At 38.4% G+C, this 23,535-nt stretch overlaps 3 protein-coding genes across 3 annotated transcripts; 1 reads left to right on the forward strand and 2 right to left on the reverse strand.

The window, feature by feature from the left end:
- Positions 1-1,168: 1,168 nt before the first annotated feature.
- On the forward strand, positions 1,169-14,551 carry LOC106175475 (uncharacterized). Its single transcript, XM_087015594.1, has 13 exons — positions 1,169-1,689; positions 6,983-7,194; positions 7,637-7,705; positions 8,068-8,188; positions 8,519-10,142; positions 10,539-10,722; positions 10,951-11,146; positions 11,795-11,924; positions 12,194-12,390; positions 12,665-12,847; positions 13,104-13,170; positions 13,606-13,670; positions 13,922-14,551. The coding sequence occupies exons 1-13, from the start codon at positions 1,614-1,616 to the stop codon at positions 14,113-14,115; spliced, it is 3,318 nt and encodes a 1,105-aa protein (XP_086871720.1). The 5' UTR covers positions 1,169-1,613; the 3' UTR covers positions 14,116-14,551.
- Positions 14,431-18,924, reverse strand: LOC147760956 (uncharacterized). Its single transcript, XM_087015606.1, has 4 exons — positions 17,764-18,924; positions 16,877-17,312; positions 16,459-16,513; positions 14,431-16,050 (listed from the first exon to the last, which is right to left on the reverse strand). Exons 1-4 carry the CDS (start codon positions 17,795-17,797, stop codon positions 15,082-15,084), a joined length of 1,494 nt encoding a protein of 497 aa, XP_086871732.1. The 5' UTR covers positions 17,798-18,924; the 3' UTR covers positions 14,431-15,081.
- Positions 18,925-19,072: 148 nt separating this feature from the next.
- Positions 19,073-23,222, reverse strand: LOC147760957 (uncharacterized). Its single transcript, XM_087015612.1, has 5 exons — positions 22,953-23,222; positions 22,442-22,729; positions 21,188-21,329; positions 19,873-19,927; positions 19,073-19,719 (listed from the first exon to the last, which is right to left on the reverse strand). Exons 1-5 carry the CDS (start codon positions 23,026-23,028, stop codon positions 19,390-19,392), a joined length of 891 nt encoding a protein of 296 aa, XP_086871738.1. The 5' UTR covers positions 23,029-23,222; the 3' UTR covers positions 19,073-19,389.
- Between the last annotated feature and the right edge of the window lie 313 nt (positions 23,223-23,535).

Genomic DNA, 23,535 nt, shown 5'->3' on the forward strand with positions numbered 1-23,535 from the left:
CCCTACCCTCAAGATAATGATAACGAAATGTGTCCATTTACCATGAGCGCCTTTATGAAACGATTCAACATACGATTATGCAAGTTTTCCCATCCGTAGATTCTATAATTCCGCGGTGTAGCCATATTAGTGAATAACAAAGGTAGCAAGGGGGGGGGGGGGGGGGGGGTGTCCGGTTGTGACAAAAAAGTAAAATCCGGCTTCTCCATTTTAGCATTTGAATGCTATTGGATACGTTTGCCAGCACACACCATGTTCTACAGCAAAGGTTCTTCAAACAACATCGGCGAAAACAATGTCATCAGTTTATTAGGGACAAAAAATCTAGAACGGAACTAGACAGCATAGGAGTCCGCTACGACAAGTGGTTTATAAACAACTCTTCTTGTCCTTGAGTATATGCTAACTGAACTGTTTGTGTACCAGGAATATTTAGGGGTGAGAAATATGGTCCATCATTCAACTGAAAAAAAAAAAACAATTTTTGGCCAAGTTATCGAACTTAAGAAAAATTAAATATAAGAAAACAAAAATCAAATTCAATTCACCTGGTTTAAATAGAATATAACGTTTGTAAAATGGCAAATATCAGAGACATTTAAACCCATGTATTTGACAAAGTTGAATATTGACATTGATGTGTGTATTACTATCACTAGTGCACGTTCCAGTTTGTGACCTTTTATAAGCTAGAACAGCACACCTGTCTGCTAAGCACCGCGTGAACTTTCCCACCTGAAGTAACAGGTTGCTCATACACAATCCCAAATCAGGTTTTGGTCTAAAATACTACATTAGACCCCGACTTATTCAACAGCAGTTTATTTTTCAAACGAGCGCAAGTGGACTTGACTGCTACACAAAAATACCAGTATTAATACTGCTATTCTTAGAAAACCTAATGAACTCAGATAGTCGGCTTAACAAAGTTAACTATTATGTCATGGCGACATCACACGGTAAACACTGTATTTTCGCTTTGCAAAGTGGTAGAATTAAACAGTTGCTGAATTATCAAATTATGGGGTGATTATAACTCGGCGGGGTGATACAGCCCCCCCTCCCCCCCCGGGGAAACTTGTTATGTTCCAAATCCATCACTTTGCTTTTTATTCACAAACATCAAATTCATACATTTTCCTGTTTTCAGCCGTCATACGTGTAAAAATTCAATATTTATCGTAAATGCTTCAGTTTCAGTAGCAATACTGACGCCTACGTAACGTGAAACGTGAAATCCTATCATTTCAGATGTAGAGCACTATATAATTTCCAGAATATACAAAATAGGCCGATGCATAGAAGGCTTTTCGAATCAATACCGTTATGGATTCCAATTACAGGTACAATTTTTAAAAAGCTACCATAACAATTGAACTGCAAACACTATTGTGGAAATTTCCAACAATATCCTATCCATTATCTTCATTTCTATACACGCATATCCGTCATACAACAAACCACCGTGTGGCAGGAATTGAGAACAAAATCTTTTTTATTCAAAGCTGCTTTAATGCGCCTTTACTTATTTTCCTGGATAATGACGCAGATAGCGAGTAAGCAGCAATCCATTAAGGTGCTGATACAGTTAGACCCGACATAGTATTGTATAGATGGACATTGCAGTGAAAATGTATCTGGGAATTTGGGTAGTTTTTGCCTGCAATTGTGCGGCCGTGACAAGTGTCGGTGAGTAATTTTATTTTATCAAAACAGACAGAGAAAGACCGGTGCGACATCACTATCATTTCATAAATTCAAAACATTATAGGGCATATTGTTGCATGTATGCCCTCAACGAATAATCGCCTCATGCCTGCAATTACTTTGTTTTAAAAAAGGGAAAAAGAAAACGGCGACGGTCATATTGAATTTTTACCACTTTTAATACAAAGTTGGTACTTGGAAGCTCGCTCCGGGATTATCCTTGTCTTTCAGAGGTCTTGGTTAAAACGTTCTTTTTTCACCCTGCGCTCTCTGTAGCCTTCAGTCAATATATAATCACGGCATATTTTTGACTTGAATCTTGTAAATATTCAGTAGTGCCAGTGCAAACAATCAAGAGAGCCAAGAAAGACGTCTCAGATGACTCTATTCTGTCACTTTATCTGATTTATTTAACAAAGCAAACACGCGTGGTGTAGATTTCTTTTTCGATTAAAAATGTATACAAATATTTAATGTGTAAATTACAATGTAGAGATTATGTGTTAATACAAAAATGTACATGTCAAGCCAAAGCCTTGTGAATGAAAGTGTCAGAATTGATAAAATAAATAGAACATGGATAGATAAATAATGGCAATATTTATACAATTATCATCGGGGTATTTATTTACTCTTAATTTCAAGTAAATGTTCAGTGGAGGAAAGGTAGCAGTGAGGAAAGGTAAAATATATCAAACCGCAACGGCAAGAAAATAACGAAAATCACTCCAATTTCAAAATATTTATTCACAAAAATACTTTCAGAAAAGCTATGTTTTTATTTCTTGAAATTAAATTAAAATTCAGTTTCTCCAGGATGAATTGTAGGGTTATTCCATTTTTGTTTGTACGCATTGCCACCAATGCACAAACCTTATTGAGTATAATCCACGGGCCTGATATAATTTAGACTGGTATTCTCATCCAACCAGATCACTAATTTTCATCCTTAACAATCCAGTGACAGCAGCATAGTTATACCTGCAATTTAATGCACATCCGAAAGGTATTTATTTCACTTAATGCGTTTCACTTTATTTGCGCTAATGGATTTTTTTTTAATGTCACTTCATGTAAGACCGTGATGTGAACGCAGTGTTGTAAGTAGAAAGTCTTCTGGATGAATACTACAAATACGTATGTTTTATATGAAGTACCGATAGGCATCCGAAAGTCACAGTACAATGATGTGGTATCAACGATGGATGAAGTTCCAAAGTGTTTGTCCAATGCCAGGAGCTTGGTTGTTCTAGATTGTTTGGAGCCAAAGAAACAGCATCATCATTGATTTTCATTTGTTTGCGACATTGGGTGGCTGCTGCTGAATCACTACACCAGAGAGAGCAAACAAACACCAGGATGTGGCTTTTTGTAAATCCAACCATCTAACTTTTGATTTAAACTACACCTGAAAATATTTATAGAGCTTTGTTTAGTCTAATGCAAGCAAAATACAATAGGATTTATTTCAAGCAGAATCACGTTCAACAAACAGGCAAATGTCTTTCCTTTTTGACTTTGGTAGAAGTAGTCTGGATGACTGGTGCTATATTTTGGCCAAATTGCTCAAAATGTGGAAAAAGCATGAAACTTGGCACAAATGTTCTTTGGTCTATGCTGATCATTTTCAAGGGCAGTGCCCAAAATTTCAAAGCGTTGCTTAGCAACCGTTGCTATGGAAGTGAATATTCTTAGTAACAAGCTAATTAGACCTTTCTTGTCCAGTTTAAATGGTTTAGAAATGCTAATAACTATGTTTCAGGGCATCAGAACTATCACTAGACTATTTTAAGGCAATTAAAACCCAAATTAACCTTAGCCACGATTGCTAGGCAGCATATTACCCTAGCAACAAGCATTTAAAGTTGCGTTAGTCTATTAAGTAAGGCAAATCTATAATACTAGCTAAGAACTACATTTTTGAGCAAGATGTTCATACTTTTAATCCAGTAAGTTGAAACAATTGTGTGATGTTTACACACATCCGATCAAAAACATTGCCAGTGCAGATACTTAAGGCAGCATGTTCAAAGTTAGTAACCAGCCATTTCCATGCTTTTATCACCTTACGACTCTTTATAATACTTTGCAATAGTTAAGACGTTAAATTCTCCCTTGGATGTGCAATATACAGTGCATTTTGCCCTTGCACATTGTCAGTCTCTACATTTGCACCTACATGCACACTGGAGCAAGTCTGGGCAGGTCAATAGCTTCTGGCAAATGTGTCCACAAGGGTCCACTGTTCCGCACAAGTCCAACCAGAGTGAGCACATGGTATCTGATGACATGGCACTGTAGTGCTGATTCAGATATCTTCATCTCGCAAGAATACTCTTATATTGTTGTAGAGCAGCCTTGGTGGAAGTAAGATATGGCATCTAACAGCCTTTGGGTGTGAACAGAAACTTTTGAACTTCACTGATTAACAAAAAGAATTAAAATAGAACCATGGAGGTGTATTTAAGTTACTTGGTAGAGAATAGAAACTGACAAAATACAATGTGAAAAAACTTTTTAGAAAATATTGAACAAAATGAAAAATATCTTGGAAAGCTGGTCTCTGAAAAACCTTTCAATAATAGGAAAGTCAACAGTGGTTAAACCTTTAGTATTTCTCATCTTACGTAGTGCATGTATAAACTCTCCTACCAGCCCCCCCCTCCCTCAATACTTAAAATATGCATATCATATTTAACTTTATTAGGAATGGGAAAAGATACAAAATAAAATGAGCAAGGATGGCGTCTGATGACAAAAATGGACAGTAAAAGGTACCACAAATAAAAATTTTAACAAGGCCCTTAACTTTACATGGCTTAAAAGACTTCTTTATGAAGAAAATAAGAGGAAGTGGAGAGCGTTTTTCTCGGCGAAATGTCAGGAATCGGTAGTAACAAAAGGTGGATTAAAAATACTAAAAGCAACTTCTTATCCCTTTTGGCAAAGATTATTGGTTCTTTGAGTGAAATTCAGGAAAATTTCAATTTAACCCCAGATGAAATCCTATCACAACCATCATGTCAAAACTCAAAAATTGAAAGAAATTGAAAAACTATTTTCCATAAAAGATGGTGTAAAATGTTTTTTTTACATCAATGATATTATAAATGACATTTGAAATCCCCTCTGTCTATAGGAACTCAACAAAAAATCAACCTTAACACTAACTTTCTGGGCTTATTCAGCATCCAAAAGAGCTTACCATCTGAATGGCTATCTCTTCCCATGGAAGGAAATTGAGCATAGCAATCCAAGAAATAATTGACTCAATTAAACAAGTTACCAAACCATCCAGATATTTTTTCGCAAAAAATCCTCCAAAGCCATATAATATCACCAGATAAAGGTGTAGGTGAATGGCAGACATATTTTTAATTGGGAACTAACATTTAAGAAACAGATCACAAGAAAAGGAAGTTGCTCCAATTCAGAATAAATCATAGAATATTCAATACTTATGCTTATCTTATGAATTTGAGAATTTTGCAATACTGCTAGGGAAAATATTCTGTACGTTTTTTGGGATTGTCCACATGTAAAAAATGTTTGGATGTGCATCATTTGCCCCGCTAAAGATAATTTAGGTGTGGTCATTGATAGATCTCCAGAGATATTTGTATTTGGGTTTGTGCAAGCTGTCGGACCCGACATATTTTGGCTGTGTCCCCGACTCTCAGATGGTTGGATTGTGACAACGCCCCCCGCCTGCCCTGGGTGTCTGAAGCAGAGTTTGAGTACTTCGTCCGTAGCATCCTTGAAAGCAAGCAACTCTACAGCTGAATGGTGGATCCCGCCGACGCCACGATGTGCACTTCGCCCTGCCATTCGCCGACGAGCCATGATTTCAATTGAAAGACTTTAAAAAAGTGTTCAAGCCGTTGTTAAAAGACTCTAAAATACTGTCATCGTCATGAAAAGACTTTGTTATATAAGACGCTAAACTGCCCGGTTTCCAGAGCTATTTTTCCCTAAATTGATAAAGAAAGATATAAGTTAAAGGGTTTTATCTCTGGTTTTCCCCCGGGCGTACACTAAAACATGTAATTAAATTTTCCTTATCTGTGTAAATATTGTATATATTATTAGAGTGAACGTCTCCAACATGAGTAATGAAAAAAAAAAGTTTTTTTTTTCTGGAAAAAATGGAAGGAATATGTCGGGTCCGACATAAAGATAGTACGAAGTAATATGACGTAATGTGTTATTGTGCAATAGCTTTTGAGTAACGCGGCGGTCTCTATGTATGACGCCGAAGTAAAGAAATTAATTATACAATTAAAGGTAATTATGTTTGACGTACATCTCATACTAGCGCAGCACTGGATCCATGTAAAGATAACAAAATATTTTTTAAAGTGAGTGAGGAGAATTGAACGGGGAGATAGACTGGGGACATGTAGAAGGAAGCAGCGGAGGAGGAGGTTGGAAGCGACGGAGTACGGAGCTGACGGGTTAAGAATTGGAGGCTTCACTTAGAATATCATGTAGTTACTTAGCGTCAACGAATAAATCGTTTAACTGGTCATTATGTGGACTTGGGTTTTCTTTGCGCGACTTACGTAAATCTGACACGAACCGTGGAATTTTGAATTGCGTTATCCACTGAGTAAGTCTAAAACGTAATGTCCTATTTCGAGCCCACGCTTGAATTAAGCGTACAAAATTATATAAGTTTAGGACATTCATCATAGGCATATGTAAAAGGTTCATTACAAAGCATACACTATTTATGTACCTATCTTAATAATTAAGAAACATGTAAGTATATGTAGAATGGGAACAGAAAGATGGAAAGGAACTGGAGGGTATGTAAAATGCTACAGAGATATCTGCATATATATTATAAAATATATATTATTAAATATGTAATGTTAAATACTTGTTGCTAGGGTAATATGCTGCCTAGCAACTGTTGCAATGGTTTACTTGGGTTGTTTATGTCTTAAAATAGTATAGTGATAGTTCTGATGGCTTGAAACAACATTAAAAGCCTTTTTAAATCATTTAAACTGAACAAGAAAGGTCCAATTAGCTTGTTACTAAGGTAAATCACTTCCTTAGCAACGGTTGCTAAGCAACGCTTTGAAATTTTGGGCACTACCCTTGAAAATGATCAGCATAGTCCAAAGAACATTTGTGCCAAGTTTCATGCTTTTTCCACCTTTTGAGCAATTTTTGCACCAGTCACCTAGACTAAAGCAGACAATGGTAACGTTGAAACTCCTGATATTTACGTTCAACTATGCTTGTTAATTAATACGTCTTTTTTCAGCCTTTTCTGGACCTTTACCATTGCCATACGACTGGCTGAATTTTACCGGAAACATACTTACCATGGATACCCAAGAGCGCTTTAATATTGGGGAGCGCGTGCGGTATCACGTGGAAGCTCACGTGACAGCCGGAGATGGGTACGCAACTTCAGGTGAAAGCGCCGAATTTACGCAGCTTTGGTTTTCAGTGAACACTTCGGCATTCCTTAGCGTGAGTATAAGATTTTTTTCCTCACACGGGTGACATTTTGGGATCAATTTTCTTTAGTTAGTCTGGATTAGAAACTCTCTGGGTCAGGCCACTGGCCAGTTCGGTTGCTCTTCCCGGACTGAAGTGAACAAAATTTCAACAGGACTGTAGTCAGCAATTTGAAAAGGAGGGTTCCTTTTTCTGATAAAGTGGACCTTTTACTATGAAACCTTTGTGTGCTTAGTCTAAGTTAGTTCAAGGCAGATAAGCAGTTATCCACATTAAAGATTAATCTTTGGCCTGGGACTTTAGTCTTGTCTCTCTTGCTATAAAAATGGTGCGATGGGTCCACTGCTGATTTACAGATTTCCTGGGTCAAAGTTCAAGAGAAATTTGGTCTAAACTGAGTCTGGTGAACAGTGTCCCACATGGTACATCTGCCATTCAGTACTGTTTCTAATAGTTTTCAGCTCAAATGACAACAATAACATTCACAGCTCCCGACGACACAATTAGTCAGCCAACCTTGAACGTGAGTATTATATGATAAATATGTGTATTAAACTAATGCTATTATTTTTTAATTGAAATATACCCTGATGCCTCCTTCTTCATCTATACAAGTCCTACACTCTCCAGTACTTTGTAAAGAAAAAAGTTTTTGAAGCTGGCGAATGTATTAAAACACGTTTGTCGTACGTAAATTGTTTTTGCATTAGGCCGATCCAGTGGTTGCATTCCCGTTTTGTTTATTTATTTATTGAAGAAGAAGGAGAAGAACAACAACAACAATGTATCCAACCCTTCCGACTTTCTTACATGTAAATGGGGACGAAAGACACTCTCAAAACTACAGAAAAGTTTTTCACTCACCTCAATTACGTTGCCTTGCAGGTGACAGGCGGTGAGACCGTGTTGGGGTTCAGAGCGCCGGAAACGAATGCATTCGCTGTTAGCAGCTACGATCTTAACAGAGTTCAAATTGTGGAATTTGACATCGAAACAAACGTAACAGGTGCTTGATAATTTAGAATTAATTCAAGTTTGCCTTGTTAGTATTTATTAACATCTGATTAGAAAAGAAAGCTCCTGAAATTGTGTTATGCCAGATATTTTGCAGTGGTCATGTTCTACATAAAACATGTATATCCAATGGACAAAATTTGACCCACCGTATATAGTTCTTTTACTCAAGTTCTAAAAAATTCATTAAGGTTTTTTAATTCTTTATGGTATCAAATATTGAAGTATATAACTTTATTCGTTTCGTTCGTGTAATTGACAATATATATGAAAAACATAATGACATTCAAATTATTATTTGTAAATTCATCTCTCGTTGCAGGTCCGATTGTTTTAGGCAAACAATTCTTCTTGAGTTTTGGTGTTTCGTATAATTCATACAGTGCCGCTTTCTCTTCAAACACGTCCTTCATATTTTATCCTGACGTCATCATGGCGGCATTGGATTCGACAGAGTTGGTTTCTGGAACTCCGTATTACGTCACAATCACCATCCCCAACATTCCTGCGTCTACAGTCAAACTGGCCATGGCGTTCACCCTCACACATGAGCCAGCATTGATCGGCAACTGGTCTCTGATCCAAGTTTACAATCTTGACGAACTTCAAACTAAAATATTCTCAGAAAATTTCCTGTCTCAAAGCTTTCAAACTCACTCAATAACCTTTGATTATAGCGTAGTTACTTCAGTAGACATGTCTATTACTCTGGTCCTAATCTTGACCATCACTTCCGGTCTGACTGACTCTTGGTCAGGCAGGGCATGCCTTCAACTGGACAGCACTTTCGGCGATCACGTCCAAACACACCAGTTGCCGGTATCCTTAGGAAGCCATGGGGCTCTGTATGTCCGAAAGGCTCAGACTGATGTTGACGTTATTGACGCGTGCCCGACCACACCTTATTTTGAAAACTGGGTCATCTGTGCTGAAACTGCCGGTATGTTTACAAATGGGACACAGCATTTTTTTCTGAAAGTTGAGATTCCCGATGATCTATATCCATATCTCTGCCTTGGGGTTTCAAACGACTCGGTGGAAACAGGTTTTCTTCTCTGTGCCACAGACAAAGTGATTCAATCCTCGGCAGCTGCTACATCCATGCATTGTGCTAAGACAGTAACTCTCAATTTGACATTCACCCAATCCGGAATCACGTGTGAAGAGCACGCGACTGACGTGAACCTCACTTTTGCGCTGTACGTAGCGGATTATGCTGTAAACGTCACAGTGGGAGAAAATCTAGCTTTGATACTGGCGACTGGCGACTCCAACCTCCAGTTCAACGCGCACGTCCAAGATACGATTAATGACACCAGAGGAGGAATCAATATGGCGTTATTGCCATATGTTGTCGATAATGTAGCAGAAGGAGAAACAATTAATCATTCTCTGTCCATCGTATTTCCATCAGGACCTGTTTCTGTTCTTCTAGAAGTAGGGGTGTCCAACAACTCACTTGCCGTCGTCAACATTACAAATATCGCCGTCAGTTTTGGAGGAGCCATAAATGTGAAAAGTTCCGAAATTAAATTTCCGGACCACATAACTTATTATTTTTCCCCTACAAATGATACTTTTGATCGCGTGCAATTTACCCTGCCGTACATCTGCATCAGCGATAGTGCATCTGCTGTAGAAAGAGCATTGCACGTCGCCATAGCAACCACTGTGTTGACCAATAGCGGAGTTTCCATGGATATGTATTTTATATGGACCAAGGTTACATACGGGGCTGTAAATAGAGTGACACAGACGCAGATCAGCACTGTAAATGTCTATCCCCGGAATAGCCACTTTCCTACAAGTGCGCCTATTACCGCCACAGCTCCCACGTCCAGCGAACAGAACCTAGTGACGTCAGCACCTGGTCTCGTCATGGACGACGGTGTTCCTCGCCTCTTCATGACCGTGACATTGATGACAGCTGGAACGCTGAAACAGGGGTAAAGTAAAGGTTGAAGCACAAGCACACACACACACACACACACTGGGTAAATTAAATCACTTGCGTGAGTTTTCAAGCATCCACGTGTGTGTGTGTGTGTGTGTGTGTGTGTGTGTGTGTGTGTGTGTGTGTGTGATCAATATCCATTTTGCGGGGAGTTTACGATATGTTTTCTGTTTTGAAAGGTATCAATTTGGTGAAATTGTCAATAAGAAATATTCAATTTTTTGGGCCAACTTACGTTCCAAATAATTCTTGAAAGATTTATTTAATCCGACTCTCAGAAAGAATGCCTCTTTGTATAATAAACAAAAAAATACTGGTAAACATGTGCGCTTAAGTTTCCAGAAACGTTGGCGATATTTAAACTTGAGTCCTGAATATTCTTTTTCAGAAACACTGCAAGTTTGAATGTGACTTTCGGACACGTGACCGACTCTTTAAACTCCACGTCACCAACAGATGCGTACAACGTCACCATCACTTGTATATTTACGCCATACCTAACTTACATAAGACACCTTTATGACGTAGATGGGATGACAGTTTCTAACAGTTCAGAATTCCTTTCGCTTAGTGTAAGTATTTAGTAACATGGTTAGTGAAATCATAACCTCTGTGACGAAACTTCATCAAAGAATTGAAAAAAGTTTCACATCTCCTTTAAGCACTTCATTTTTGGCGAATTTACATCCGGTCGATTTTGTCCAAAGGTCACTTTTGAATAAATAGTTGACGTAATTTCTATCAGAAATGGGATAAATGCTGTTCTCTCAGAAATATTTCAATTGTCTTGTCTATTTCAGTTTGCAATATTTGAATATCCAAGAGTTCTTAATAACCTCATATTAGAAATCAAGGTAGATTCAACGTATTCACTTGACCAGGCCCTCTTTGGAGCGGGATACCTCAGCGTTGGTCCTGTGATTTTGGAACACAGCGATCGTTATTCTAACAAATATGATCCAATCATCGGTTCCTATGAGTTCTTCATTGAGCGAGGTACGTAAAAAAAGTTCTGGGAGGCACGTGACGTCACCTTGACGACGTAAAGTTGGTTTGACGTCACAATAGCATTGATATGTTGCCGCGTGCTGTATGACATTATAACCGACCAATTTCAGATTTAATTCAGTCATGAATTCAGTCTAGAACAACGTCTCTTTAAATCCCATGTATGTCGACAATGTACAAAGAAATTGGATTGTTTACTGGTACTTGCAAAACGTTTTCCATTAGTTCCAGAGATTGATAATGTTAGTAGAGCCTGCCGTATAGCTGGCATCCGGATTTAATTTATGACCAGTTTAAGGGGCTTTATAACTAGGCCTCAAGTCAAATACGTGTACTTCATTTTATATGTCAATAATTGGTTGGTGCTGCAAAGCGCGTATACATGTACTTCAACTGATGACGAGGAATGATAGTAAGTAGGGGGTGTTTACTATTAAAATTTATCGCACTTCCTCGTGCGCAGGATCTCTCTCTGAATGCAATCAGGTCGACAAATTGAGAAATAAAGTAGATGACAAAAATATTGGTGATTATACAAGTGCGTTCATTGTGAACACGCTCTAAGACACAATTTCTTTTTAATACTAGCCATTTTTGCTGTCATTGTCGTTTTCCTTTTTTATTTTTTCTCAACAGCAAGCTACCAGCCATTGGGCTGTTTCAGACATAACCGGCATCGCGCCTTCCCCGATCTTGTAGCCAACTACAGGGGGGTGTCTATCGATTGGCAAAATATGGCACACAGCTTTAATTCTATCATCAAATGGTGAGTGAAAATAAGAAAGATTTCGGGTGGACATTGAAACGATTCTGTTACTATCAAAACATATGAGTTTGTATCAATAGAACAATCACTGTCAATAACCATTACCAAGCAGATGAAACTGTGTCAACATTCCAAATTTTAGAAAAATATTCAGTACAAAATATCCCAAATAATAACCAGCAGCACCGCCAAATACAGTAATACCTACAAACAGACGCAATGCACACGCGCGTCACGTGCATATGACTTCCCATTGAAAACAATTTCAGGTGTGCTGAAGAGGTGGCAGCGAGGAGGACTTCCCATCCGCAGAGACAAGCATTTCTATCCTTCGGTATAAAGTATTATGGCGAGTGTTGGTCAGGTGACCACGTCCCAGTCAGCTATTGGTTGAACCATGCGTCAAGCCACTGCGAGGTCTATGACGTAGGAGGAAGCAGGGATTCAATGTTTGTCTATAAACTTAGTATGTACCACAGTAGCCTTCTCCACGAAAACGAAAATATCCCGTTTTCATGGTTTGGAAGAATAGTTTTACTGAAATATGAGCGTAAATAACATACCGTCTAAGTATGAGAATTGCTGTTCGAATTTTGCCATTTTAACGATTGTAGCCATTATATCCTACTTTCATTCTATGAGCACGATCTTCATTAACACTTCAAAATGACGCATCGCCTTCAGTTATTTTAGATAAATATCTCCGTAAAGTGTGATGCATGCATATGATCGTTTTTCAGACCATTCTAGAACCTGGCCACAGATCCCTGAGGTGGCAGCGTCGCAGAATTGCGCGTGCCGCTTTGATCCTACGTCACATAACTGCGCGTGCTGTGACGTCACTGAGTGTCAGTGTGGACGTGTTAAACCAGGCAACTGTGCACGTTGTAATTATTTAGATTTCTGTGAAGTGGAAGACTTTAGTAAGTGTTGTATGTCTCGTACGTTTTATTCCACAGGCAGTTCAATTGTCGTAGAGTCTAATGGCTTCATGATGTCATCAAAATGACGTTTATCTACTTGGTTATTTTAACCTCTGGCGAGCATGTTAAGAGGCCATTTTAGATTCCGCTTTGAAAAGCGCACATTTTTAACCTTTTACTTAGGCCTACTTCTTTTAGATTTAAGAGTTATTTCCGCTGTTGCTGACTTTATTCGTTCAAACATTGTTTCGTACAGGTAGAAAGGAATCTACTATGGAGTTAAGTGATCAGGAATCCATCAGATGTACATCCGACGGTACAAGGTAATACATTACCTCCCTATTGGATTTGAATCTATTCTTATTACGGGGCGTATTAAAAAGTACAAAATAAGGATGCATGTAAACAATACAGGTGTAAGCAAAATGCAAATTATGCTTCATCCAGCTGTGATGTTCAAAAGGAAAAAAAACTCGACACTCACGTAGACCTGCTAGATGTTATGCTGGGGCTTAGATATTTCGCGCTTTAGCACAAGGGCATTTTCGTTTCACATGAGTGTCTAGTAGGAGATATAATACATTTGCTTTTAGAGATGTAAACAGTTTGCGGGGTGATTAGTGTAAAATGTGACAAGTAATCGCATAATATATGCAACAAGTATGACGTGAATGGACTTGAACAGGTGTCAACTTTACGCGTCATATTAGGTCTTAGAACTGTAATCAATTGCACAATTATTTTGGTTTTCCCTGCAGTGCATGTGAGGATGTGCCATGTTGCAGCTACTTTTTCCCGAGGGCTGGGAGCCAAGTTATAGAAGGTAACACCACAGAATACAGATTAAATTACATGTACGTCGTGTTCCAGAGAGCTAATCGTTATCCAATGCATTTGTGTGTGTAGTGGTTGAAGAAACGTTATTATTATTATTATTATTATTATTATTATTATTATTATTATTGAAGTACAAAGTAAACGAGTGTTTGTAGCGAATGAAGGGGTCGCTATAGTCTCCAAACAAGATAATCCGTCCCTAGTGACGCCATATTGGGTTTTTTCTCTCGTTCCCAGCTATTCCTGACCTGGACCGCGTCCTTGGCTACGACAGCGTGACAGGCACAGTGTATGGTAGTTATAGAGACGTGATTAAGGAGAGCCCGGATATACGGACGTGGTTCAGCGTGTCTCCAAATCGTCTGCTGTCTGCACAGGCACGAACCACTTGGAGAAACGCAAAGCAAGGCAAAGGGAGTTTTTCCTTGTAAATTTCAGCGCTCTCTGTCATTCAAAAAGTAGACCTAAACCATATCCAAAACTGTTGACATAATCTCGATGTACATAGGATTTAGAGTTTAAGTTTGTGATGTATGAGTGACACGGAAATTAAGATGGGTGTACTTCACGTAACGGGAAAAAAATTAGACATAAAGAGATCTAAAACGTTTTTAAGACCAATTTTTCGTCACCGGCGCATAGATGGGTTATATGTTAAAATGAAAAATTGCTAAAATATCTAGGATTATTTGTTTGTGGTGTCGTTACGTTTTCACTTTCAATTGACATAAAGTCCACTTGTGATATCAAATATGTAATATATCGTATATTTCTATTTTTATAGATATCAGTGTTACATTTGTTATATAGTCCTTATCTCCATTAAACCATGAAAGAAAAACGACTATTCAGTCATATAGACTTGAATATGGGTTGCAGCATCTTGGTTACATTGTATTTACCAACGTGAACTTCCAAATGGACGTCCAGAAATGAAGAATATAGACTCGACCTGTTTTAAGTGCATTGACGTGTGATATATATAATAATAAATACTGAGTGTGGCATGCCAAAAAAAGTGATCGTGAAACAAAATGGTACATAAAACAGATATAATTACTTTTAAATATTTCCCATATACACGTAGGCCGAGGTTGAAGTTAGGAAACTGTACACAATTACATGTTTTAAATAAAGTATCCTGCAGTTATGAAACAGTCATGCGCGTTTTAATGAAATAGATATTCAGATTATTTAAAATGGTGGATTTATAAGTGCACTTTTGTATCATATATATAACGTTATTTAACATAACTGTACTACACCAACGCTGGTCAACCATAGCTTATTTCAACAAATAAATCTGTAAGTACGGATATTTCAAGACTTTAAAAAGCATTCTATATATTAGCCCTGACAAGAAACTTGAAATGGGATAAGGTCATAAGACCTCCAGTCTATGCCTCTGGATCTTCCAGAACAAAATAATCGTGATCTTCCGTGATTGCCCCATCTAAATCCCCATCCTTTTCTGGACAATCTGCTCGATAGGTGGCGTCTTGGTCACTGGGATGGATTCTGTCTACTACGTCAGCCGCCTGGCAGTAAAGACCCGCATCATTTTGATCACTTTCACTGCAAGATGATTGGGTACGACTACCATCACCTGTCCTCTCGCTGATTTCTGTCAATCCAGAAAAATCACCATTCTCGGGGTGTGGGGATTCGTTGACAGAATCGTCGACAATACTGTTATTGTTTGGCTCAGAACCGGTTGCACTGCATCGCGCAGAATCCGAGTGATGATTGCTTCTCTCTCTGAGAGTCTCGCTTAATGGATCTTTAGCGAAACGATAATAGCTTCTGCCAACAGAATCATCATCAGAATCAAACACAGCGGTGTTGGGACCCCAGTCCGCTGTACAAGTTGTAAGAGTGTGTGCATCCGTAGAATTCTGCGCAGGGCGGGAAGGAGTGTGAACGATAGGAGGCACGTGAGGGCGTGCATCGGCTGAGACATTCAGGCGGGAATACGTGTCTTTTCCTCCACTTTCCGGCTGCCTTTGTTCAGTCCCAGCTGATATTTTCAAATGATCGTAGTCTCCATCAGCTACAACAGGCGTTTTTAAAGAATTTGACGCGTCTGAGACATCTTTGTTACAGTTGTCTAAAAGCGAGTCCGGAATGAGTTTGATATAGGTGTAATAGTGGTCGCCATCTTGGGGGTCACTTGGAGCCTCTCTCCTGGTCGGCGGAACCCTGGCCACGCTGTCGGCGCCAAGTGTGTTAGGTGTAACGTGCTCGGGTTCTTCTAAAACGTACGAGTCCGACAGCGAGGAATTGCTCCTGTTTGGCGCTCCTCGCTGGCCACGTTTTTCGTACGGGTTTGCCGCGCTGTGCACGTGCTCAGGGCCCATTGAAATATCCTAGGAAATACAAGATATTTTTTCCAAATTTAATTTAATTTAATTTAAATTAATTTTTGTATTCGTATAAAAATGAAAGATGTGTCTTTTAATGCCGGTTTCATTTCATGTACGCCCATCCACTTCACTCACATTCATTTGGAAAATTTGTGTTGGATAAATATATATTAATATTCTTGTATTTACCCATAACCACTTTTTGCTTTCACAGATACTTATTCACTCCTCACTTGAACTTTAACACCAAGGTTTCTCTTTAAAAAGCGAATAGCTCTTCTAACCGGGAAGGTGATAATTTATAACTATCAGGTTTCCTGTCTGGGTCGCGTTTTCTATTCACTCAGCTACAATCAGGGTGGCTACAATACAATTCAGTGAAAAGACCGGTGTTTACTTAAGAAGACTCACCTGTCTACGTGGGCCATGACGGGAAACATGCGAACTTGTGCCTTTGTTATTCTTCCTGAAAATGGATACAACACATTGACTAAATGACAGAATCACCAGCTGTAAAATATTTTATTGAAAAGAGTGGCCCTAGAAGTAGCTGCAAGTAGGTTTACCTCTATGTATGGAATGGCTAAGTATTAGGTTTTACTGCCTGTTTATGATTGCGTCTAGTATAATTTACAAAAAATGAAACGTAATTCCCTTTGTCATCCCATTTTTATCAAATTAAATTCAAAAGCGAATATAAAAAAAGAAACGGTGTGATTTTGCGTATTTTCTTCTTACACAAACACGCATGCAGAGAGAGAGAGAGAGGTTCACTAAATAGTTATTCTTTTTAAGGTGAGGGGGGATATAACATGTATCTTAACCGTACCTATTCCTCCGCAAGAACACACCCAGCAGTACTGCCACAATGACCAGTAATACAACTGCGCCTATGATTTCTGCTACAAGGATGACGGTGTTAGAGCTGATGGGCTCGTCTTGCACGTGATTGTTGGCGGCGGCAGCGGCGGTAGTGGTGGGATAAGTGGTGGGATGGGTAGCGGGATAATCATTGGTATAAGCGGATGGATAAGTGGCTGGAATGGTTGAGGGAAAATCATTGGGATAAACGGTGGGATAAATGGCGGGGTAGTTACTATCATAGCTTGGGGGAATGAAGGCAATAAAACCTGGCGGATGCTGGTAATTCTTCCGTATAAACTTCAGTATTTTCTTCGAATCTTCTTCATTACATTGCGTCATCCATATTTGACCATATTGGTCTTCGGCACATGGTTTGAGGGAACTATCCGTGTCAGTGCCCTCTGAAGAAGAAATATGGATCTATCACTTCATAACGAATGTAAAATAGTCTCTGAAAACGGCGAAGATTAATTTATATAATCAAGGAGTATATACTTGTACAATATAAAAGTTTCGATAATTTCTTGATATTACTTAGAATAAATTTGCATGAAATAAGCCCTTTTTTACGAAAACTGAAATTACTAAATTAAAATACACCCATTGGCGAAATAGCTTGGCGGGTCGGAAAAACATTTTGAAACGGAGCATGTCCGCTCTGAATCAAAATTTAATCTTGTAGTTTCTATGCCATTTCTTAAGCTGGGCCAACTAAGGGTATTTATAAATACCAGTAAGGTGTAGGACAAAGAAGAATCCCCCCACGTTCAAATTGATGGTCACAGACCGGTAGAAGGATGCTGCGTGGCACACTTTTACTTTTTTTAAATTAAATTTTGAATTATAACTCACCGAGGTTTTCACACAAATTCTTGAACAGTTCCATTTCCGTAATTTGGCTTGGTTCAATGTAGGCTTTTTAAACAAAGCTAACTGGTCCTCGCTCCTGACGTGTAGGCCTATCTCAAGTGGAATGCAATATATTACACGTAAAAGATACAGAAAAATGCTGAACTTCCTGTTTTGTGTATATGGGGATCATTTCAATTTATACAAACAGCATATTCTGTATCAAGACACGCCAGGAATGTATTGGTATCACCCATCATTGTGTTTCTCTATTCTCACCTACGCTCGTGCAGATGTGTAACATGCTATTTCGGGACTTTCTTTTATAAATTACTTCCTTCTTTCGAAGTGGAGACAAAGGATCATTGCAAATGAAAATCCCCGCTCGTGACGCAGGCTGCTTGCCTGCAATAACAAGGCAGCAAAGCTTTTAAATGTATAGACAAGAAGCAGAAAATAATGATGCACAAATAGGTTATTTGGCAGTTTTGATGCAATAAAACATTATGCTTTACAGCAAAATCAACACCATATTTACATTTATAAATGCACCACATGTAACAGGAATATTAGGAATGAAACTGGCGTAAAGCTTCAGGCCCATAAGAGTCCAAATTCACACATTGAAAATGCCGGATGAAAAAAAAATTAAAATTTCACGAAAAAAAAATTAAGAAAAAGAAACTAATAACAATAAAACTAATAATAATAATAATAATACAGTCGAGCTGGTTTTCCAATTTGAACTGTATGTCAATACTAAGCCAAGAATCATTTGTGTGAGTTACAACACAATAAATAACACCGTTTTCCTTTCATAGCGTGTGGTGGTAGTACACAAAAAATAGGAGTTCTATGTCAGTTATAGTGCATTATTACCTCATGGTTAACAGCATAATCACTACCAGTATTTAGTTATCTTCTTCAGTAACATGGATATTCAGAAAATGTAATTACCAAACGTCTTCATGAACGTGGGAGTTCGAAGTCCCAAATTGAAAATGCCAATGTGTGAAAAATGAATTTCGCAATAAATAAATATAATAATAATAATAATAATAATAATAATAATAATAATAATAATAATATAGAAATAATTTCGGATCAAGCCGAATGTCGAACTCGTATTTTATGAATATTCATCAGTTCTGTAGGTTTGAAGACAATATTGGTCAACGGTTTTCCTCTTATCGTGTTATCTCTGAAAGTGCACGGCGACGACAGACGCAGGTGATGGGTGTGTTCAAACACAATGATATTTCATAACAGAAAATAAACATTTAGGTACTTATTAGTTACACTGATATTGATATCATACTTATTCTTTTTATATTCATGAGTTTTCTCCAAGTTACCAGCAATGGAAAATGAAAAACGATTCGGTTATAACAAAGTAGGAGAGTATTGAAACATATAGGGCAGAAGAAGCCTTTGTTTTATATATTCTGCTTGCAGTTATTTTGTCAGAGATTCTGTTATGTAGATCTACCGGTTTCACTACATTCAAATAAAGATGGATTGTCGTTCTCAACTCTGAGACTCAACGTTAAAGGGAATCATATATTTGAATAACCATTTAATATCAAGGTTGTTTCGTCTTGCTACATGTATCTTGCTATAGGCCTATCATCAGCCAAATTTTTTTGCTAAGTCATACACATCACGTGTTTCCAGCTCACTCCTCTTCGCTACTTCTCCTGTGTTACTCATTAAATCTAAGTATATATGATTTGACGGTTGACGGCGTAAAGCAGACGATGACTGTGCCCCACTTGGGGCAGATGTCGTATTGGAATCGTCAAGGATAAGGCTGTAGTAGTTAGAGTCATCTGGAGTAGCGTTTCCAGTTTGCTCTTTGTCGTCTTCTCCTGTCGCGTAGATGGAGTTATTTCTAAATACGCATGCGTCATGGCCATCAGCTGTACGTGGGTGGGTGGTTTCATCGTGATCTTGATTAACCTTTGGGCGGAACAGTTAGTCAAGTTAAATATATAACTTTAAGTTGTTATTATTCATAACGAAATGAGTGATTTACATGGCTTTTTCCTGATAAGTGTAACATTTGTAAACATGTTAAACAATGTAGATAAAATAAAAAACGACGTGACTTACCAATTCGCTTGATTGGGATTTTGCCGTCTGCAGTTCTTCCATCTTGTTCCGTATTCTGAAAACATGTAACAAAAAGATGTTCATTTCACCAGATGATATATTTCATAAGTTTTAATTCAAGATCCTGGATTTAATTTACAGTTGTATCAAATTTTGCACTCACCTCATGGCGTGTTTAACATTAGTAGTAAGGCCACACTTTTTTAATTTTATGGATGACATCCTGCGCGCGCACGGATTTTCGCCCGTTCTCCAAAAAAAAAAAAAAAAAAAAAAGCCCCCCCAGCCCCCAACGAAGTCGGTTGTCGCAAACGTTGTTATTGAATTTGCAAGGAAATGAGCTTTCTGCGCATGCGTATTTTCACCACGTGGAAATGCGACCACTTTATTGTCAAATTCATCTCTAGGATTACTTTCAAATTACACAACAATAAAAGTCATCAAGAGAACGGGCGCCATCGTTTTGGATTGGTATGCCATTGATATTGGGCATGGAGATATCACCTTTTTACAATTGTGCGAAAGGCTGGCGGTGGCCGAAACATTTCTGTGACATTCTGTATAAAACAGCACATTAATACCAGGTTTTCTGTAGCGAAAAAAGGGTCGACAAGGTCGAGGTATTTGGTGGGCTGAAGGTCGGACAGGCCACCTGACAGTTTAGCTGCTTCGTGTGAGTTGAAGTTGACAAAATGGCATCGTCTGAAATGACCTTTAATAGATTTGGTAGTATTAAGCATATCTTTGCATCATTTTTTAAACATTTCTGTGAAGTGTTCAAAATGTTTTAATATTCTGAGAATACAAATAAAGACGCACTGTTTGATTGATATTTGTTTTATTGATTGCTATACCAAATGAATGCATGAAATAACCTTAAATAGATTTGGTAATATGAAGTATATCAATTCATGACTTTTTTTTACATTTCTATGAAGTATTCACAATGCTTTAATATTTTGAGAGCATGGATAAAGACATATTGTTAGTTTGATACGTGTTTCTGTGGTTAAATTTGTGTTTCCAGCTGTGTACTGACAGCATTCCTTTACTTAAGCAGTTTTTTTTTTTTTTGGACTGTTTTTTTTTTTTTTTTTTTTTTCGCCCTCTCGCACCGATTTTGGGGTACCCAGAGGATGTCATCCATAAAAATAAAAAAGTGTGGCCTAAGTCCTAGTGAATTTCGTACACAAAAATACTACGCAAATGCAAACAAATGTAAAAATGAGCAATTATTTCTATAAAAAAATGAATGAAGAAGATAAAGAAAAGGGTATATGACGGTATAAAAAATAAATTAAAAAAGCCCACACACCTTTTCCAGCAGAACCACAGCAGTGCGAGCCCCGCCATCAGCGTTGCCATGACGGCAGCCAAGATGGCCCCAACCAAAGCTCCCAAACTGAGACAGTCACAGGCCGCTGTTCTGCTGCTTGCCTTAGGCAGACCTGTAGTGGCTGGAACATGATAGATATAGAACAGAGTGAACAGAGAATTGCATCGCGGAAAAAATACATTGCTACGTGTCCCTTTACTGACATATCGTACACGCCCTCCGTTTGACTCTCCCATCAGGGTGCGGCCCCTAGTCGCTCTAGCACCCCTTCTAATGGACTTCTCCGACTTCAGGGGGATGGACTGACTGTAAGACTGAATGCATGGCAGGCCAGGGGGGTCGAAAGAACCGCCCTTTTTGCTGGGAAAGGTACCCTCTACATGTAGGTAAAATTTGTATCTTGGCACACGAAGGTTTCATGGTAAATGGCCCACTTTTTCAGATAAAGATCCCCCCTTTTTAAATTGCTGGCTACAGGCCTGCATGGATACACGTGTGAATGAGTGAACGCTGGCGTGATATGAGACACAAACGGATTTGCAAAAGTCGGTAGAGGTCACCTCCCCCCCCTCCCTCTGTTAGTTTCTGAGGTACATGTAGGCTTACGTACCCCTTTCTTCTCCCCCCCCCCTCCCCGCCCTCTCAATATGAAATAAGTATAAAATGATTAAGTGTAACCAAATTAAGCACTATAATCTCTGTGCCCTGTATAATTATCCCACTATGCTGTTAATTATAAACGAAGCAAGGCGAATGTCTATCTTTGGACCCCCCCCCCCCCCCCCCCCCCCCCCAGCAAAACCCGGATACGCCGGCCAGTTCATGTGCGGTGATACAAAATATAACCCAAACACATATTGAGCTATTTTCTTTGTAGTCATTATTTATTTAATTATCTGTTTATTTATTTGTTTGTTTTATTAATAATCTTTTTCAGAATAGAACAATACAAAATAGTGAATATCTACAAAATGCCTTTTTTTAGAAAGCACATACAATGCACTTCATGCATATACATGTACAGGTATGCGTATTTTAACACAAGGTAATGTAACAAAATCACTTACCTTTCGGACTAGACTAATACATCCGTAGATCTAGCTTGACGTGTCTTATAGCAGAGTTATACATGTTTTAACAAAATAAACATATTCAAAACATACAGTAGGGACTTCTCATTATTATACAATCTTTATGTTTCAATGGGATCAGTGTTATATCCTGTAGCCTCACCTCTTGCTGATTGCGTGGTGATTGAGACATCTGTATTTGTTGTATGGCTACTGCTTATGGAGGGTATAACACTCGTATAATCGTCCTGTATTTTTGCACACTGGTAATCTGAGTGACTTTTACATCTGCAAACACCTGGATTACTCCACTGACACGTGCATACACTTGAGTTGGTAAACTTAATAACATATTCACAATTCTTAAAAGTGGGAGTGCATGAGAATGCCCCTTGGTTGAAACTGACCGGGAGTTCTGAGCAACGTATGGCTTCGCCAAGTCTAGCCAGTCCTGAAATGAGACGCAAGAGAATCAAGTTGAAGAATTTAAACTTTAATAGACTTTAATAAAACGCAAGCATATTTACTGAGCATCACATTTAATAGTTTGACTCTACAACAAAACTGAATGTACATGTATGATTGACGAACATCTCGTTAGTATGCTGACTATACTGTAACAGAGAGAGAGAGGGAGAGAGAGGGAGAGGGGGGAGAGAGTAACGCAGACCTACTGTTATTCAACTGATTCCAATTGAGCATGGCTATCTCCTGAAAACAAAACACCGTGAAAATAACCACCAGTTGCATCTTCCCCTCTTTATCTTCCTGAAAGGTCACAACTGGGCCCTCCAGTAAATCTCCGCAGTGACCTTGACATAAATTAAATGACGCACATTTATATTAACCAAACACAAACCCAATACAGCAAGTTCTCTTACTTCCTACTTCCTGCTCTCAATCGTGATAAATATTATTGGACTCTCCCTGTACTAGAAAGGGTGACGTTAACACCACGTGCTCCACGTGATAAACGTTGTGTTTATTCGCACATCTTCTTTGGGGTTATAATAAAGACATGCAACTCTGCTTTGTTATGCAATTCATAAAAGAAATGGTTTTTGGAGCTCAGTTTCATCTTATTTGACCCAAGAAAACAGGTCAATGCACATGATAAAAAGGCGCATACTTTCCTAACTTTAGAACCTAGTATTCTGTCTTTCTGTAGGATATGCGTGGTGATCTACAGTTACAAATCACACAAGTGTATTTGTATGTGTGCGTGTGTGTGTATGTATATTTATGTATGTTTTTAAG

This window comes from Lingula anatina, chromosome 6, assembly GCF_051362555.1.
Source record: "Lingula anatina isolate TDL-2025a chromosome 6, LinAna3.0, whole genome shotgun sequence".
NCBI lineage: Eukaryota > Metazoa > Brachiopoda > Lingulata > Lingulida > Lingulidae > Lingula > Lingula anatina.

Bases quoted from the DNA above. Each gene is read 5' to 3' on its own strand.
- LOC147760957 (XM_087015612.1), bottom strand. From the start codon at position 23,028: ATGCAACTGGTGGTTATTTTCACGGTGTTTTGTTTTCAGGAGATAGCC. The intron at 21,330-22,441 runs GTGAGGCTACAG...ATCATGTTCCAG, and splicing joins CACCACGCAATCAGCAAGAG to CCACTACAGGTCTGCCTAAG. The intron at 19,928-21,187 runs GTGTGTGGGCTT...ACATGTTTTCAG, and splicing joins CTGTGGTTCTGCTGGAAAAG to AATACGGAACAAGATGGAAG.
- LOC147760956 (XM_087015606.1), bottom strand. From the start codon at position 17,797: ATGGAACTGTTCAAGAATTTGTGTGAAAACCTCG. The intron at 17,313-17,763 runs GTGAGTTATAAT...TTTCTTCTTCAG, and splicing joins GAATTTGTGTGAAAACCTCG to AGGGCACTGACACGGATAGT. The intron at 16,051-16,458 runs GTGAGTCTTCTT...TGTATTTCCTAG, and splicing joins GTCATGGCCCACGTAGACAG to GATATTTCAATGGGCCCTGA.
- LOC106175475 (XM_087015594.1), top strand. From the start codon at position 1,614: ATGGACATTGCAGTGAAAATGTATCTGGGAATTTGGGTAGTTTTTGCC. The intron at 1,690-6,982 runs GTGAGTAATTTT...GTCTTTTTTCAG, and splicing joins TGCGGCCGTGACAAGTGTCG to CCTTTTCTGGACCTTTACCA. The intron at 10,723-10,950 runs GTAAGTATTTAG...TGTCTATTTCAG, and splicing joins CAGAATTCCTTTCGCTTAGT to TTTGCAATATTTGAATATCC.